The following is a 17,153-nucleotide window of genomic DNA, read 5'->3' on the forward strand; positions in this document are numbered from 1 at the left end:
GATTATCACACTAAGTGAAGTGGGTCAGATAGAGAAAGACAAATACTATATGATATAATTTACATGTGGAATATAAAATATAATGCAAATGAACTTATTTACAAGACAGAAAGACTCACAGATAGAAAACAAACATGGTTATCAAAGGGGAAATGTGGGAATAAGTTAGGAGTTTGGGGTTAACAGATACCAACTACTATATATAAAATAAATAAACAAACATTGTCCTACTGTACAGCACAGGGAACTATATTCAATATCCTATAATAAACCATAATGAAAAATAATATAAAAAAGAATATATATGTATATTCATATATACATGCATATATATGTATAACTGAATCACTTTGCTGTACACCAGAAACTGACACAACATTGTAAATCAACTATACTTTAATTAAAAAACAAAATAAAAAACAAGAGGAAAAACTAAGGAAAAAAATAAAAAGAGAGAGAGAAAACCAACAGACATCCTTTTAAAAACCACAATCAGGAAGGAAAGTGCCGTGTCGGTTGTTTTTGAGGTTTGTGCCTGCGGTTATTTTGTTTGTTTGTTTTTTTCATTACAGAGTGGGCTGAGTTTGGGGCTAGGAGATTATAAATTCCCAAAGCTGAGGCAAGGGTGTGGTCAAACAGAGCTGAGAGCCTTGTTGAAAAGGACTCAGGCTAGGAAAGAAAATATAGATGCCCTGGAGAGAGGGTTTCAGGAGCCCAAAGCCACCATGTCAAAGAAGTTAGGAAAGGTGAGCAGGGAGGAATGGTCAGAGGAGAGGGATCCTATATTGTCAGAAAGGCAGAACAAACATGGAGTATTAGAGAAGGGTGAGGATGTTAACTAAAAGGTGTGGAACTGTGCAATCTGCAAATGAATCAGAGAATGCAGTTAGGGTCGGGATTCAGGAGTGGGTGCACCAAAATTTGATTATATCAGCACAAAGATGTGTTTTATTCATCTGAGACGAATGATCATGAGAAAACACAAATTTAATTTAGGCCAACTGTATTAAACAAGAAAGTGTTCAGGGAGGCATTTCACGTAGCATTTGTAAATACAATGACATCTACTTATAATCCACTCCACTATTTACCTGCACAAGTGGGCTGTAAGGAAACTTTTTTTTAAGAACGATGGTACAGAGGTCATTCCTAGCTTCCCAATGCTAGAGACAAAATAGAGCTTAAATTCAGTGACCTTAGAACCAGTCAGGGAAGAAGTGCCATCTAATGTCAGGTGACCCACTCCATCCCACCCTCCTGAAAACCATTTTGACCCCCACATTCAAGGCCAGTGACCTTCCTCAGCCTTTTAGGCACTAGAAAATCTGCATTCAAGGGAGCTGAGCTATTAATTCCTCCATACATTTGAGCAATATGTTATTTTATTATCTCCAAATTACATAGAAATGTGTTATAGCATCTTCAAGAGTCACAGCATTATAAATTAAAATCATATATATAAAATGTAGAAAAATATGGATCTCACATTTGACATAATATGGTCATTGAAATTTTTCCTCCATTAGCTTCTAGGATAAACTGTACTGATTATGTTCATTCATTTGTACACTCATTTATTCAATCAGTATTTATTGGGTGTCTTATGTGTCAGTTACTCTTCAAGGTACTGAGAATATAGTATTGAAGAAAATAGATAAATAAATCTCCTGCTTAGATAGTAATTATCCATTTATTTTGTTATTTCTTCTCTTTTTCTTTAATTAAATATAAATACTACATGCCAGGACCTGTATCAAATGTGTGACATCTACCAGCTTATTTAATCCTCTGAACAGCACTGTATGAGTGGCACTTACAACGTCCTCAGATTTTAGAGGAAGTTTGGTACAGAAACTTGTCTAAAACTCCTTATCTAGCAAGCGGCTCAAACTTCAGTCTGGGACCAGGGTCTGCTTTTTCTATTGAGGAGACTTTTGCCATTTTCCTTTCTTTTCTAAATTCACATCTTTGATGTTCTGCTCATAACTGTCTCCGTTTGTTCTCAAAGAACCTGTGTATTTTAATTATCCACCTAAGTTTTAGGTAGACAGCCTCAAAACCCTTTAGACCCTGACCTCCAACAAAGCTCCAGGCCAAGCCCTTACATTAAGGACCCACAAACCTCACAGGAGCTGCAAGGACCTGAGTCATCTGTCCCTGCCTCTCACTGGGACCTTATCTACTGCCACTCATCCTCATCTTTCACACACACCAGCCTGCCTGGCTGCCTCATGTCATGGGGCTCATCCTGCTCCCCCCAGCAGCAGCTCATCTTGTGTACCCTGTGCCCACTGGCTGTTCCGCTTGCCAGAGCCCCCTTCCTGCTTTCCGCTTGTACTCACCCTTCAGTTATTCACTCAGAGACTCCCAAGGGCCCAACCCCGACCCCATAGGTTAGTTCAAAGCCCTCTGTTAAATTCTTGCAGCACTGGTGAGTGTCCTTTCCCCCAGGTATTAGTTTATAATTGTCTGACTTCTCCTGATGGATCTTAAGGCTCCCTTGAGAGCTTATTTGTCATGTGTCTTTTGGTTACCCTTGTGTCCGAGACTGGCAGCTTCTGCTGAGGAACAGATTGAAGGATTTGCTACAGGCATGACCATCACTGCTTCAAACTCAACAAAATGAAAATTACATTTTGCACAGATGACACACACTTCCCACATTTGTCTACTTTCCAGATGATCTCACCATATTCATTGCAAGTAGGGATCACATTCATTCTGTCAAAGAATCTTGCTTCTTTTATATCTTTCTCAGCCTCCCCCACATCACAGGTGCCACATGTGAATCATTCCTTATAATCAATGCCTTAGCCTACAGCTTTGCCACCTCCAAGACATGCTTTGCAACAATCATAACACATGTGCAGTCATTATAGGACTCACCGAACTGGGCCAGATATTTATTTAAATGCTTTGCATTCTCATTGGGCTATAGACCTATCATTATTATACACACATTTTTTTGGAATCTCCCCATCAACTCAGCTACCCATTTTTATCATGAGTTAATTAATAGGAGGTAGAAAAAATAGTTTGGGGAAAAAAAAAAAAAAACTTTAAGAAATCATTATGCCAAGGACTTCTCTGGTGGCACAGTGGTTAAGAATCTACCTGCCAATGCACAGGACACGGATTCGATCCTTGGGTTGGGAAGATCCCACATGCTGTGGAGCAACTTAGCCCCTGTGCCACAACTACTGAGCCCATGCTCTAGAGCCTGCAAGCTGCAACTGTTGAGCCCTCGTGCCACAACTACTGAAGCCCGGGCACCTAGAGCCTGTGCGCCACAACAAGAGAAGCCACCACAATGAGAAGCCCACATACCCGCACACTGCATTGAAGTGTAGCCCCTGCTCACCTCAACTAGAGAAAGCCTGGGTGCAGCAACTAAGACCCAATGCAGCCAATAAATAAATAAATAATCATTATGCCATATAAGGATAAGAAGATCATGGGATAGTTTAGAAAATGTTGGAAGGATCTAAGCAATTCTCCAAATTTACTGACAGCAAAAACATGAGAATACAGGTTCCAATAAGGTAGTCTATGAGAGATTCCGTTACAAATGATCAGTTTCCTAGGAGGCTAAGGTAACTAGAATGTTAATTTTATCCTTGTGGTCGAGGGTGTCTGAGTTGCAACTTTTCACTGGGAGTGGCTCATTTGGACCCCAGCCAGCGGATAAAACCCATCTTGTGTCTGCTTCTCATGAGGCTGTGGGGTTCCTCCCTTCTGTGCCAGACCACCAGGGGAGATAGTGCAGGCAGCTGGGGAAGGCAGCTCTGCTATCTGCGGGGACAGGCAAGGCCCGGCCGGCCATGGCCTCGGGGGCGCCGGGGGAGCGGCTGTGCGAGGAAGCCAGGTGCCCAGTGTGCCTGGATTTCCTGCAGAATCCAGTCAGCGTGGACTGCGGCCACAGCTTCTGCCTCCGATGCATCTCCGAGTTCTGCGAGAAGTCCGACAGCGCACAGAGCGGCCTCTATGCCTGTCCGCAGTGCCGGGGTCCCTTCAGGCTGGAGAGCTTCCGGCCCAACAGGCAGCTGGCCAGCCTGGTGGACAGCGTGCGGCAGCTGGGGCTGGACGCGGGGCCCTCGGGGGCGCGCCTGTGCGTGAGGCACGGCGAGGAGCTGAGCCGCTTCTGCGAGGAGGACCAGGAGGTGCTGTGCTGGATCTGTGACACCACCCCGGAGCACAGGAGCCACCACACAGTACCGCTGCAGGAGGCCGCCAGGTGCTACCAGGTGAGACGTGTTACCCTGGCACGTGGAGGGCCATGGTTCCCTGGGTCTGGAAGAGCTGATCTATATAACACAGGAGCCGACTGAGTCAGAGGTGTGAAAAGTGCCTTGCCAGAGACAGAACCAAATGACAACCTGATCTGAATGACCTGTGCCCTCCTAACCAACTGCCCTCCTGTCTCACATTCACCTTGGGGTCTCCATGCCTTTACTCCGTGGAAACCCTGCCTTTTGGGACCCCTGTTCAGGAGCTCAAACATACCGTTATTTTAGATTGCCCTTCTTGCCTGTGAAATTCTCCCTGGCCATTTAATTTCATGTGGGTCTTAATTTTCCTGATATTGATTGTCTGGGTTCCACAACTAGAGTTCTGGTGTAGAGGGCTGTGTTGTCCAATTGGCTCTTAGGTACAGGTGCACATTGTTATTGTAAACACTTCCTAACAGCTGTCATTTGTATCATGTCTTGCTTTTGCATAGTGTTTATCTCCATGTTAATTAATATTGTCACCAAAACAACCTTCATTTTAAAAAAAAAAATATTTTACATTGCAGTATAGTTGATTTACAGTGTTGTGTTAGTTTCAGGTGTACAGCAAAGTGATTCAGTTATATATATACATATATCCATTCTTTTTCAGATTCTTTTCGCATATAGGTTATTACAGAATATTGAGTAGAGTTCTTGGTTCTATACAGTAGGTCCTTGTTGATTACCTATTTTATATAGTATTGTGTATGTGTTAATCCCAAACTCTTAATTTATCCCCTCCCCCAAACTTTTCCCCTTTGATAACCATGAATTTGTTTTTGAAGTCTGTGAGTCTATTTCTGTTTTGTAAATACTTTTATTTGTATCATTTTTTGAGATTCCACATATAAGTGATATATGATATTCATCTTTGTCTGACTTACTTCATTTAGTATGATAATCTTTAGGTCCATCCATGTTGCTGTAAATGACATTGTTTCATTCTTTTTTATGGTTGAGTAATATTCCATTGTATATATGTACCACATCTTCTTCATCCATTCATCTGTCAGAGAACATTTAGGCTGTTTCCATGTCTTGGCTATGGTAAATACTGCTACAGTGAACATTAGGGTGCATAAAACAACCTTCAAGTTTGAACATTTGCTAAGAATAGTGTCTGGATGGGCCCAAGGCTCTGGTCACCTTTAAAGCCTGCCAATGCATGTTACTCTGAAGTAGGAATCCAGTTGCTAAGCACACAGGCCCTTCTCTAGTCAACATGTATTTGTGGACTTATGATGTATGTTCAGTGAAGAGGTGACTCATATTGGAGTATCTGGTCCACAAAAGTGGCATCTGTGGGCCGGGTTCATAAGATTCTCTGAATGAGATTCTATGAATGAGATTCTCCCTGCTGGTGCTCATCAAAAGTTTTTGGGCATATTCTGAACACATTTAAATTCTCAACATCTGGACCAGCTGCTAGCACAAAGGGCTTTAAAGTCATCTTTTATCTACTGATCTTTCCTGAAGTACTATCACAGTGAAATAAAGTGCAAATGTTAACTTTCTATAATAATAATAATAATAATAATTAATTCAATCAATAAATTTTTAATAATGTATAATTTATAATTTATAATTCTGTGTATACTATGTATCATAACTTATAATAAAATAATAATAATAATTATTTTTATTATTTTAACTTTGTTTTAAATCAAGGTTTGTGATTTTTTTTTCCCTCAACTTCCCTCTGGACCTACCAAGAAATATTTCTCTTAGTTTTTCTTGATTTTGGTTGCCTTCTGCAAAATTCAGGTGCTGGCTACTTTCTACCTAGACTTTTGAAGTGTATTCCTGCCTTTTTTTTTTTATCCAGAAGGTACTATATATTGCATGGATAATGTCATATTTCTAAGGAAGTTTTCTCTATTTCAGTAGCTTTTCAACTAAATACCAAATAAATATCTCCTGAACTCCTTAGCCTATCAGTCAAGACTTTCTACGGCCCTAAGTTCCCTTGTCTTAATCAATCATTCGATCCAGCAAAACTAGCCTAATCACCGTTGTATCCAAACATGCCCCAATTTTCACCTTCTTGCTTTTGTTTACAATTTCCTTGGCCATAAGTGCTGAAGTGTTCTATTTCTTCCAAACACTAAAAAAATCTCTAGTTTCTTCATCTTGTTAAATGCCTCCATAGATTCTACTGCTATTTATGTGCTCTATCTTAGAATATTATATTAAAAAGAGAAAAGAGATTGGTGTGTAGAACTTGTTGAATGACTTTGGGGAGAATTTAGTTTTTTGTCTGTTTTTTTTTTTTTTTTTTTCCTGAGACTTATTGAATGACTTTGGGAAGAGTTTTAAAATATGTGTATGTGTCTATCTTTGTGTGTGTTCTCTGTAAATAAAATATATGCGTTTACCTTTAGCAGGGGTCCTAGGGTTGAAAGAGATTTATTTTTCATTAAATTACTTTTCTACCCATTGTAAGATTTATGACATTCTATATTTCTTTTTCACTTAATAAATACTAACTTACAAGGTATTTTCTGCCACATACAGTTGATTCATTTTGGTGTATCTCAAAAACTGGCACAAAAGTGTAAAGCAATTATATTCCAATAAAGAGTTAAAAAATTTAAAATAAATTAAAAAAAGATTGATAACAACAGCAAATAAGTGGCACTTATTAAGGACCCACGATAATCCCAGCTCTGGGCTTTATTTTCCTTATTTAATTAAATATTCTCAGCAGCTGTAGGAGGAAGTGGTATTTTTTTAAATAAATTTATTTATTTATTTAAAAAAATAAAATAAAGTAATAAATAACTGTAAGAAGTTTAAATATATAAATATACAGAATAGCATCACTTTTCAACCAAGCATTAGTATATGAGATTTTGTTTACTGAATGTATTTTCATTGATCTCTGCCTAGTTTTTATATATTCATTATAAGCATTTTTACTTTTCAAAATTGGTGCCAAGTTGAATGAAGTATACTTAATTTTCTTTATACTTGTATTTCTTGTCATTAAGTATTCTGCAACACCTTATTTTAATTCCATCCTGTGAAAATAAAATTTTTCTCACTCCACTATTTTTAACATTTTGATTAGTTACAGTTTTACTATTTAAAATCCAATGAACACACTTTTAGATACATCTTTGATTCCACCTGGCATCAACATTTAAAAACATATTTATGTTTAACAGTCATTAATGAGGTCAAACATTTCTATATGCTTTCTAGGGCCTGTTTTAGCTGAGCTTTGTATTTCCTCCCATACCCAGTCAATGTTAAGTATTGAATGAGGGTATCTGTGATGGCTGCAAGCATGTCTTCCCAAACAGGTAAAGCTCCAGATGGCCCAGGAACATGTGAGGAGAGAGATGGAGGACACCTTGACTCAGGAGGCCAGTGTGGGAAAGAAAACTGTCATTTGGAAGGTGAGAGAATATTGGGGCTTCAGGAGGCTAGCCTATCTGAAGGATCCAAATTTGGGTCACTAAATCATTTTTCCACCAGCATTCCAGCACTTTTGTTCCATCTACATAGGTACTCAAAAAAAAAAAAAAAAAATCTCAGTATCACCCTGGATCACCTCATACCCTCAGATTATATTGTACAGTTGTGTTTTTTTTTTATCTCTGTTCATATTACCCCGATCCAAGTTGTAAATAAACTACTGATCCTGATCTTACTCACTCCCTTGATCTTAATCATCTTAATTCACTATATCACCTGGAACAGAGTTTTGTACTGTCACTGCTAGTTTAAATATATATATTTGATAGATGAATGAAATATTAAATATTCCACAACACTTATATGTATGAAATACAGGCTAATAGTCACCATCTTACATATAGAAAGATAATCTGAATTTTCCATCTTTTTCAGTCATTCATGTATATATTTTCTCTTTTTTACACCTCATTAGCTCTTTTTCTCTCTTACCTATTTATACATACATACATACACACACACACAAACGTACACAGAGTGATTCTGAACCTGGGGCAATGTCGCCTTCCAAGAGATATTTTGCAGTTTTTATAGATATTTTTGGTTGTCACAACTGGGAGAGGGTGGGTGCCCTACTAGCATCTGTGTAGAGGCCAGGAATTCTGCTAAATGCCCTGCAATGCACAGAACAGTCACTTTCCCCCCCGAAAAAAATCACAGCAAAGAATCACCTGGTCAGATGTCAACAGGGTCAATATTGAGAAGCTGTATATAGAAATTACATAGGTGTTTTTATTTATATCCTATGTATTATAATATATATATAGAATCTATATTATAGAATATTTCTCTTCTTTCTCCTTCTCCAAGGAACTCTTTTCCTCTGATTGTTTTCTATATTTTTGTAACTCTTTCTTTCCTCTTTTCTCAAAAATTTTGTTTTGTACTCTGTTTTCTGACAGGTATTTTCATAAGGAGTATTTTTGCTGTGTTTTTCTTCTGTGATAAGTCTTATCTTTTTCCATAGTTATGTATATTATATGCACAGTTCATTGATAGTGATGATTATTGATAATTTTTATTCTTTTAAGGCTAGTAATCCAAGTCAGTTGTTTTTAATGCTGACCTGACCACAAATTTACCAAATCAGAAATTCCATGTCTGAGATCTGAGTTCCTGCGTTTTTTGAACCCTCCACAGATTATTCTAAAGTAGAGATGATTCTGAGATCCCAATCCTAAACCAGATAAACTTGCATGATTTTTACCTTTGAGAATGTATCCGTGTGAGCCAAATGCAACAAGCATGAGCTTAATAAAATACACTTTACATTCTGTGAAAATTACCCTTTCTATATCTGTAGGTATAATTCTAGTACTTGAAAGGGTGATACGAGAGAACAGTGAATTGCAACTAAACCCCTTCTCACCATGTCATCTCTCATGATCCAAATATAATTCCACTTTTTTTTTTCCAGTGACTGAGTTGTTAACACCGCTCCTCAATAGCACAGCCTCCAATATGGGAAATGGGGGAGAAATTCAATGAGTTGTATCTTTCATATCAGAACATGGAATTCACAGTTGGTTGATTTTAAAGAGGTCAGAGTTATATGAATCTAGTTGTTTAGAAAGTGGCAGAAGGAGGTAGAAATGGGAAATTGGAGGAAAGAGTTGAGTCATAAAATTTGAGGAAACCCATTAGAATTTTTTTTTAAAGTTGATAACTTGTGTTCCTAAATCAAACCAAAATGTTATAACGTTCAATAATGGGCCAGAGATTTCAAAATGTACATAGTCTGTGGGAGGACAATTTGCCTTTTATTCTTAGTTTAAAGCTAGTTTCCACATACCAATCTCAAGAGAATAAAATTTAGATGTATGAATGCTATATTGAAGTATGTTCCTTAGGTCTATTAAAAAACTATAGAGGTGAGATTTGGGTAGAAATCAAGATTAATTCCCTGAACCTTTGCAATAAGTAGCCCGAGAATCACTTATTTCTTTCTTGGTTCTGCAGAGAGTGTTAGCCTTGTAGTTTCATGATTACCACATTACTGAGGAATATTTTCTAACCTCTAAACCTTTTCGTATTCACATTTACAAATCAAGGTATCTCTAATCTCTCTTCATAATTCGGTTGTTTCCACACAGTTCTCATTCCAGTGACTACTCTAATAGTAAATTTTAACTTCTGTTGTGCAACTACTCTGTGCTAGTCACTGTGCTCAACAGTTTAATAGATATTTAATTCTAATTCTCAAACCTTCTTTCCCCCCGTTTTATATATGGTACTGAAACTTGAATATGAAAGTGCCTTATCCTCAAGTCCAGGGAAATGGGAGCCCAAATCCAACAGTACTTCTCAAACTCTAAGTCTGAACTCTCTAGCAGGCCCCTTCTGGTGAGTCGTCTCTGGTTTCTGTATGTTGTTAAAATGCAGTTATGAAGATGGGATCACTTCAGACATTGTCTTCTCCAGCTTCATCGTCCTATACATGAAAGTGGAGGCCAGATACTCTGCCCCAACTGCTGAAGAAATGTGATGCACTGTGTTACTCTAGGAGAAAGTAGAAATGCAGAGGCAACGCTTCAGGTTCGAGTTTGAAAAGTATCGTGGCTTCCTGGCCCTGGAGGAGCAACTGCAGCTTAGAAGACTGGAGGAGGAGGAGCGAGCCACCCTGCAGAAACTGAGGGAGAGCAAGAACCAGCTGGTTCAGCAGAGCAGGGCCTTGAAGGAGCTGGCAGAGGAGCTGGAGGAGAGATGCCAGCGTCCAGCCCTGGGTCTGCTGGAGGTGAGGCTGGGTGCCTGGGAGGGGAAGGGTGGATAGAGACCTGAGGGGAGGGAGGTGAGTAGATCTGAGACCAAGGGGACAGACAGCAACTTTCAGAGACAAACTCCTTAAGCGTTTATGCTCTTTAGGAAACGGGCACCCTAGAATTTCCTTGGAAAGCATCTTAATTCTCAATCCTATCATCGGAATCTGAAGGGACCCTAAAGAATCATATAAATTAGTTCATACAAAAGGCAAAAACATATATTTTTAAAACTAAAATTAATTTAATGATTTACATATGACGAAACAGAAAACAGACAATCTCTACTATGCTGCCTAAAATACATTTCTTAAAACCTCGCAGTTTGTCAATGATGATATTGCTGTATTTCAATGATGGCCAATCCAAAAAGTCTTGACTTTTAATGCTAATAGCCAAAAGCATGAGTAATATTTTAAATTGTCCACCTTGAAATCTGCATATTTATTTTTCAGGCAAATGCTAATTTTCTAGCCCACATTGCATGCTCATTCTAGGCATGGTGTGGAGAGATTAACAGAGCTCCATGCAGCTTGCCCACAATATATTTGAGATTATAGAACAGAGAGACAAAAAGCGGAGAAAAGGAAATATTTCTTTTTAATCTTCTTTGAAGGCATCGAATCCCAAGTGAATTGAGAAAGCCATTGTTGTTGCTGGGTGTGAGCTATCATGATAGAACTCATTGCAGTAGAAATTTTCTGGGCACATTTCATTGTATTTCATCACCAAAGATTCTTTTAAGGATTTCTGAACTAAGTAATTCATACTCTCATACAAGTGCAGTGACTAAATAACACTGGTCACAGGGTAGGGGGTCGTTAGATGAATGAATTTATAAAGCATTTTTATTTAATTTTCCCCATTCTGTCTTCAATATATCTGTACATCAGTAAAACTTATGGCATTATTATTATTACTATTGCTATGCCCACTTTCTAGGGAGCAAACTGTCAGAAAGGAATCAATTTTCTAAATTTCAGATGGTAAACTCAAGGACTTTGGCATTTCAATAACACTCATTGTCTCATCTCACCATATCTCAAAACACAACGTATTTAAAATGAGCATTTATTAGCACTGAATAAGTTTTAAGATGTTTTGTGATACAAATCTTAAAGAGAATATATTCTCAAATAATTTATTTTTATTTTTATACCCACTTTTCCCTTTTCCCTTCAGTACCAATAAGCTACGTTTTACCCTCAATGGCCAAAAGCAAGGTCTGCCATCCCCATGAAAAGTAAAGCTAATCATTTCCCTGTTTGTATGTCCTGTCAAAATTAATCTGACAGGTGGCTATTTTTAGAGGGAGAGGGCAAATGTAATGCAAGTGATTTATTTAATAATCTACTTGGAGATAATATGTTGCTAGATATTAACGACTTCTATTTTTACCCACTTAGGTAACTTGCTCACATATGAGTCTATAGACATGGTATGTTGGTTCAAAAAATGAGAAATTTAGGATTTTCTTACAAGGACATTGAGAGTAACATTTTATGCCTATACATTTATTCTGCATATATTTAGAATCAATTTTACCCTAATTCCACTTGCAGACTATAATTCTTCATTAAAATATCCAAATGTCAGAACTACCAATTTAGAAAATAGTTAAGCTAATGGATATAATGGGAATTAACCTCGACTCTTTGTGGTTTGATTTTTATTTTAATAGCGGCAAACTGAGTATATTATTTTAAATTCATGAGAAAAGTCAATAACAGCCTGTTTTAGGACTGCTTTATTAAGAGAGAGTCATGTCTCTTATAGTTTTATCTTAATAGTTAATGATTTCCAATAATTCCTAAAGAGTTGTTCATGGTGTGTTCCCAATCTGTCAAAAGAAGTTCAGTGGTCTAACTCACACCTGCTTGTGTTTCTCTTTCACTTTCAGGGTGTGGGAGGAGCCTTGAGCCGGTATGTTTACTTTCTGAATCCCAGAATGGGTTGGGAGAGGTTGGAGAGGTTGGTGGTTAACCCTACTGAGAACTGTGGGTACTGTGCTCTTCTCAGAAGTAAGAGTGTCACACGGCTGGAACCAGAGACCATCCCCATGGAGCTGAAGACAATGTGTCGCATCCCTGGGATGAGGGAAATGTTGAGAAAGTTCCAAGGTAGGATGCATTTTAGAGCCTGGGGAACTGTGACACCTGTAATTTGGCTATTATTGCAGTTTGATACTGTCCCAGTCAGGCTATAGTAACAAACAGAACCCAAAGTTTACTGGCTAAAATCTGCAAGGTTTTGTTTTGAGCTCATGTTATTGGTTGATTACTGGATTGTAGAGGCTTTAATTTCACATAATCTCACTCTGGGAACCCATGCAGACAGAGCTCTGCCACTTTCCTGTTGCTGGAAGCCATGGACAAGGACAAGGTGATGGTAGACCATGCACGACTCCTAAGTGGCACACGTGGCTTCCCTGAAGATTTTATTGACAGAAGTGAGTCACATGGTCATGCCAAACTATAAGGGAGGAAGGGAGAGAGCACCATGCTGGGAAAAAATAAGAAAAAAGAGTATTGGGATATTTCTGAATAGTCCGAAAGAATATCAGAGTCACTGACACCCATATAAGCTACATCTGGTTAGAATAGTGGGCTTGAAGGTGGTATTAACTGTGACATAAGTAATATTAGTTCCAGTTTATCTCTATTTCCTTTTTTATAAAACGCTAAAAAAATTGTATCGGTAGGAGGACAAAATGAAATATTTGAAAACAGAAAAAAGTCATCAGTGTATGAAGGCATTGCAGTGTATCAAATAATATAAGGTTTGGATTATTTTATTATCTGGCAATTTGATGACTTTCTTCAATTAGTCAATTAAGCCAAAAATATTCAGTCAATTATATTTAGAAATAACTGTGGTGTTATAATTAGTTTGTTTGGTCTTATTATGTTGTTATTTTAAAACAGTATAGATTCAATACTTTAAATTTCTTTTTTATGTTCAATTTATACCAAGTAATGAAAACAGACTGTGGCTTACTAGTGGCTTTTTTACTTACAGGGAAACTGCTTTGTCCCATAATGAGAAAACCAATCTTATCAGTCCTGTTCAACGATTTAATCCATGTTCTGATGGGCAGATTGATATATACTAACTGCATGAAATGCTGCAAGTTATAATCAGTGTTTTCATATTCCCATTTATTTTTACTGAATTAAATAATTAACTAATCAATTCCACAAATATTGTGTATTTTATGTAGTCTCTCTTCTAAGCATTAGAATATAAAATTGAACAGTAATATAAAAAATCTTACAAATCTACATCTTCATGTGTCAAATATTTGCTTAAATTATGCAAAATACACAGAATGTTAGAAGATGATATAGAATGTTGAAAAAATAATAAATTAAGGGTGGCCAGAAGTTCTGGGGTTAGGGCATCTAATTTGGAATTTGGAAGGAAGACTTCACTCACTAGGGCATAACTCAGCAAATATCTGATCTGGAGGAAAGCGTTCCAGGCAGCAGAAATGAGTGCCAAGGCCTGAGATGGAAATATGGAAGATGTATTCCAGGAGCTATGAGGAGCTCTGTGCAGTTGTAGTGGAGTGAGTGAGGGGAGAGCTGGAGAGGCCAAGAAAAGTCCAAGTAGCACAGGACCCAACAGACAGGCCACTGTCAGCAAGGATGCTTTTACCTCCGAATGAATAGGACATCGGTTAAAAGTTGTAAATGGAGGAATAGCATGATTGGATTAATGTTTTGTGGTGATCACCCTGTGTGCTTTATTGAGGATAAATTACAAAGGGGCAAAGCTTGATGTGGGAAAGCCAGTTAGGAGCATTTGCGATGATTCAATCAGAGATGATTGTCCATTGGACTAGGGTAGTAATACTGGAGGTGCAGAGAAATAGACAGAATCTTGGTATATTTTGAAGGCAGCTCTGGAAAGAGAAGGAGAAAAGTCATGAATGATTCCAAGGTTTAAATCTCCAGAATTGGCTAATGAAATTGCTGTTTACATTACATTGCTGTTGAGTTTTTTCTGCAGGCAAGGCAGAAAAAGGTAATTGAGTTTTAGACACATCAATATTGTTATGTATGTTAAATACCCAAATGTTGATGTCAGGTAGGCAAATGAATTTATAAATATGGAATTCCAGGAGAAAAGTCTAGGCCATATATATATACATATATATATATATGAAATTAGTAAGCATATAAATGGCATTTAATTACACCTGCCAGCCCAAGAACACATCAGAAGTGAGCTGAGAAAGAGAGAAGAGGTCCCAATCCTGAGACCATTGGCTGCTCCAATTGCAGTGATGGAGGAGAAGAGGAAAAAAAGCAAAGGAGACCAAGAAGGGGTGGCCAGTGGAGAGGGAGGGAAAGCACTGTAATTGGTGTCTTTGGGAAAGAGAAGTGACATTTTCCAGGACAAAAGGATTCTCAACAGTGGTACAGAAAAGTCACATAAGATGAACTTTAAGGCCTGATCATTTATCAGTGCATGGGGCCCTGGGAAGAAGGAGCAGTTTGGTTATGGTATTATTCTAGCTCGGTGAGCAAATGAGTTTAAGAAAAAAGAGGTAGGGAGAGGAACTGTATTGTAGGGAGAGGATGGATGCATTAACAACTATTTCACAGATTTATTTTCTTATAAATGGAGGGGGAGTGATATATGATGATGACATAACATCTGTTAAATAGGCCTAACACAATTCCACGGAGACCCACTTTTCAATTCCTATTGTTTATGACCTCTAGAGTTTGGGAAAATCATATAATCTCTTGGACTCTGAGTCTCCTCATCTACAGTATGCAGATGAGAATGGCTCTTTTGAGGGTGGTTCCATGGGATAGCATAGGTGATGTGCTACTTATGTGACCCACTCAGGTTGGAGTATCAAAAAAAGATAGCTAGAAGTGGTTTAGAGACAAATAAAAACAACCGTCATCATATCAGTATTTGTGATTAGTATATTAAAAATTAAAATATGGTTAATGAAATTTATGATTTTTGAATGTTTACCAAAAAAAGGATGCTGAATGTTTTATATCCTCCCTTCTTCACTGAGGTCATTTCATTAATAGATGTATAATTATATGTACAAATAAAATGTCATATCAATCTCAAATTTTCTATTGCTGCATAGCAAATTACCACAAACTGAGATACCTAAAACCACATCCATTTATTAGCTCACAGTTCTTCAAATCTGCTGCCCACGTGGGATCAGCTGGCATCTCTACTTAAGATTTCATAAGATCAAAACTCAAGGTGTTGACCAGGCTGAGCTTCTCTAAAGGGTCCAGGAAAGAGTCCACGTGCAATCTTAGTCAGTTTGCTGACTTAAAGCAGCTCCTTGCAGTTGTGGGACTGAGATTTCCATCTCCTTGCTGGTTATCAGTTGAAGGTCACTCACCCTTCTCCTCCACTGTGGCCCACTCCACCGTCAAGGCAGCAATGATACATCAAATCCAAATCTCTCTGTTTTCCTTTCTGGTGACAGCCCAATAGCCAAAGAAACCTCTCTGATTTTAAAGGGTGATGTTATTAGACCCACTAAGGTAATCTCCCTCTTGTCACATAATATAATAGAATCATGAAAGTACCCCCAGAGTCTGAAGGCCATGAGGCTCATCTTAGAATTCTTCCTACCATAGTAACATAGCTTTGAAAGTGGTGGATTTTATACCAATGAATTTTTCCTATAGGCTTTGAGAAGAAAAAAAACGTCCCAAGGGAGTTGTAAATTTTATGTTAAATGCAGATCTTCCAAAGAGCACCCAAGTGCTCTGGATGGAGATAAAAGGAATCGAAATGGTTATGCACTTGGTTTGTCTTATCTTCAGTGGTTATGTTTTAATTGGGACAGTAATGAGCCCTGGGTTATGCAGACATAGCAGTGGAACACACCCAAAAGCAATAAAGCATATACTCTTTGACCTGCAAGATGAAATACATACTTTGTTATCTCCAGGAGTTATTAGAGGGAGAGTGGGGAATGGTGTGATAGTCTCAATATCATGGCTTCCTAAGTTTTCACCAGTCTTTTCTGTTCTTTTACATGTTCCACAACATTCTTTCCACAGTTGACGTAAAACTGGATCCCGCCACGGCACATCCTAGCCTCCTCTTGACCGCTGACCTGCGCAGTGTACAGGATGGAGAACTGTGGAGGGATGTCCCCAACAACCCTGAGCGATTTGACACATGGCCCTGTATCCTGGGTTTGCAGAACTTCTCTTCAGGGAGGCATTACTGGGAAGTCATGGTGGGAGAACGAGCAGAATGGGGGTTAGGTGTCTGTCAAGAGACAGTGTCAAGAAAGGGAGAAACCACACCATCTCCTGAGAACGGGGTCTGGGCCTTGTGGCTACTGAAAGGGAGTGAGTACATGGTCCTTGCCTCCCCATCAGTCCCCCTCCTCCACCTGGAACGGCCTCGCTGCATTGGGATTTTCTTGGACTATGAAGCAGGTGAAATCTCTTTTTACAACATCACAAATGGGTCTTATATCTACACATTCAACCACCTCTTCTCTGGTTTTCTTCGACCTTATTTTTTCATTTGTGACACAACTCCTCTTACCTTGCCACCTATGACAGAAGTGGAGTTTGAAAATTGGGCATCCAGGGGTCATTTTAACCCTGCTTCTAATATTGATTATCTTTCCTAA

The 17,153-nt window shown here is 38.4% G+C and overlaps 1 protein-coding gene across 1 annotated transcript; it reads left to right on the forward strand.

Annotated features, from left to right (window-relative positions):
- Positions 1-3,821: 3,821 nt before the first annotated feature.
- TRIM58 (tripartite motif containing 58) lies at positions 3,822-17,153 on the forward strand. The gene is made up of 6 exons (XM_057708403.1): positions 3,822-4,244; positions 7,577-7,672; positions 10,255-10,485; positions 12,408-12,430; positions 12,527-12,627; positions 16,567-17,153. Exons 1-6 carry the CDS (start codon positions 3,822-3,824, stop codon positions 17,151-17,153), a joined length of 1,461 nt encoding a protein of 486 aa, XP_057564386.1.

This window comes from Hippopotamus amphibius, chromosome 15, assembly GCF_030028045.1.
Source record: "Hippopotamus amphibius kiboko isolate mHipAmp2 chromosome 15, mHipAmp2.hap2, whole genome shotgun sequence".
Taxonomy (NCBI): Eukaryota; Metazoa; Chordata; class Mammalia; order Artiodactyla; family Hippopotamidae; genus Hippopotamus; species Hippopotamus amphibius.

Excerpts from the sequence above, each read along its gene's own strand:
- TRIM58 (XM_057708403.1), top strand. The coding sequence starts at position 3,822 with ATGGCCTCGGGGGCGCCGGGGGAGCGGCTGTGCGAGGAAGCCAGGTGC. Across the intron at positions 7,673-10,254 it reads AGAAAACTGTCATTTGGAAG|GAGAAAGTAGAAATGCAGAG; the intron begins GTGAGAGAATAT and ends GTGTTACTCTAG. Across the intron at positions 10,486-12,407 it reads CAGCCCTGGGTCTGCTGGAG|GGTGTGGGAGGAGCCTTGAG; the intron begins GTGAGGCTGGGT and ends TTTCACTTTCAG.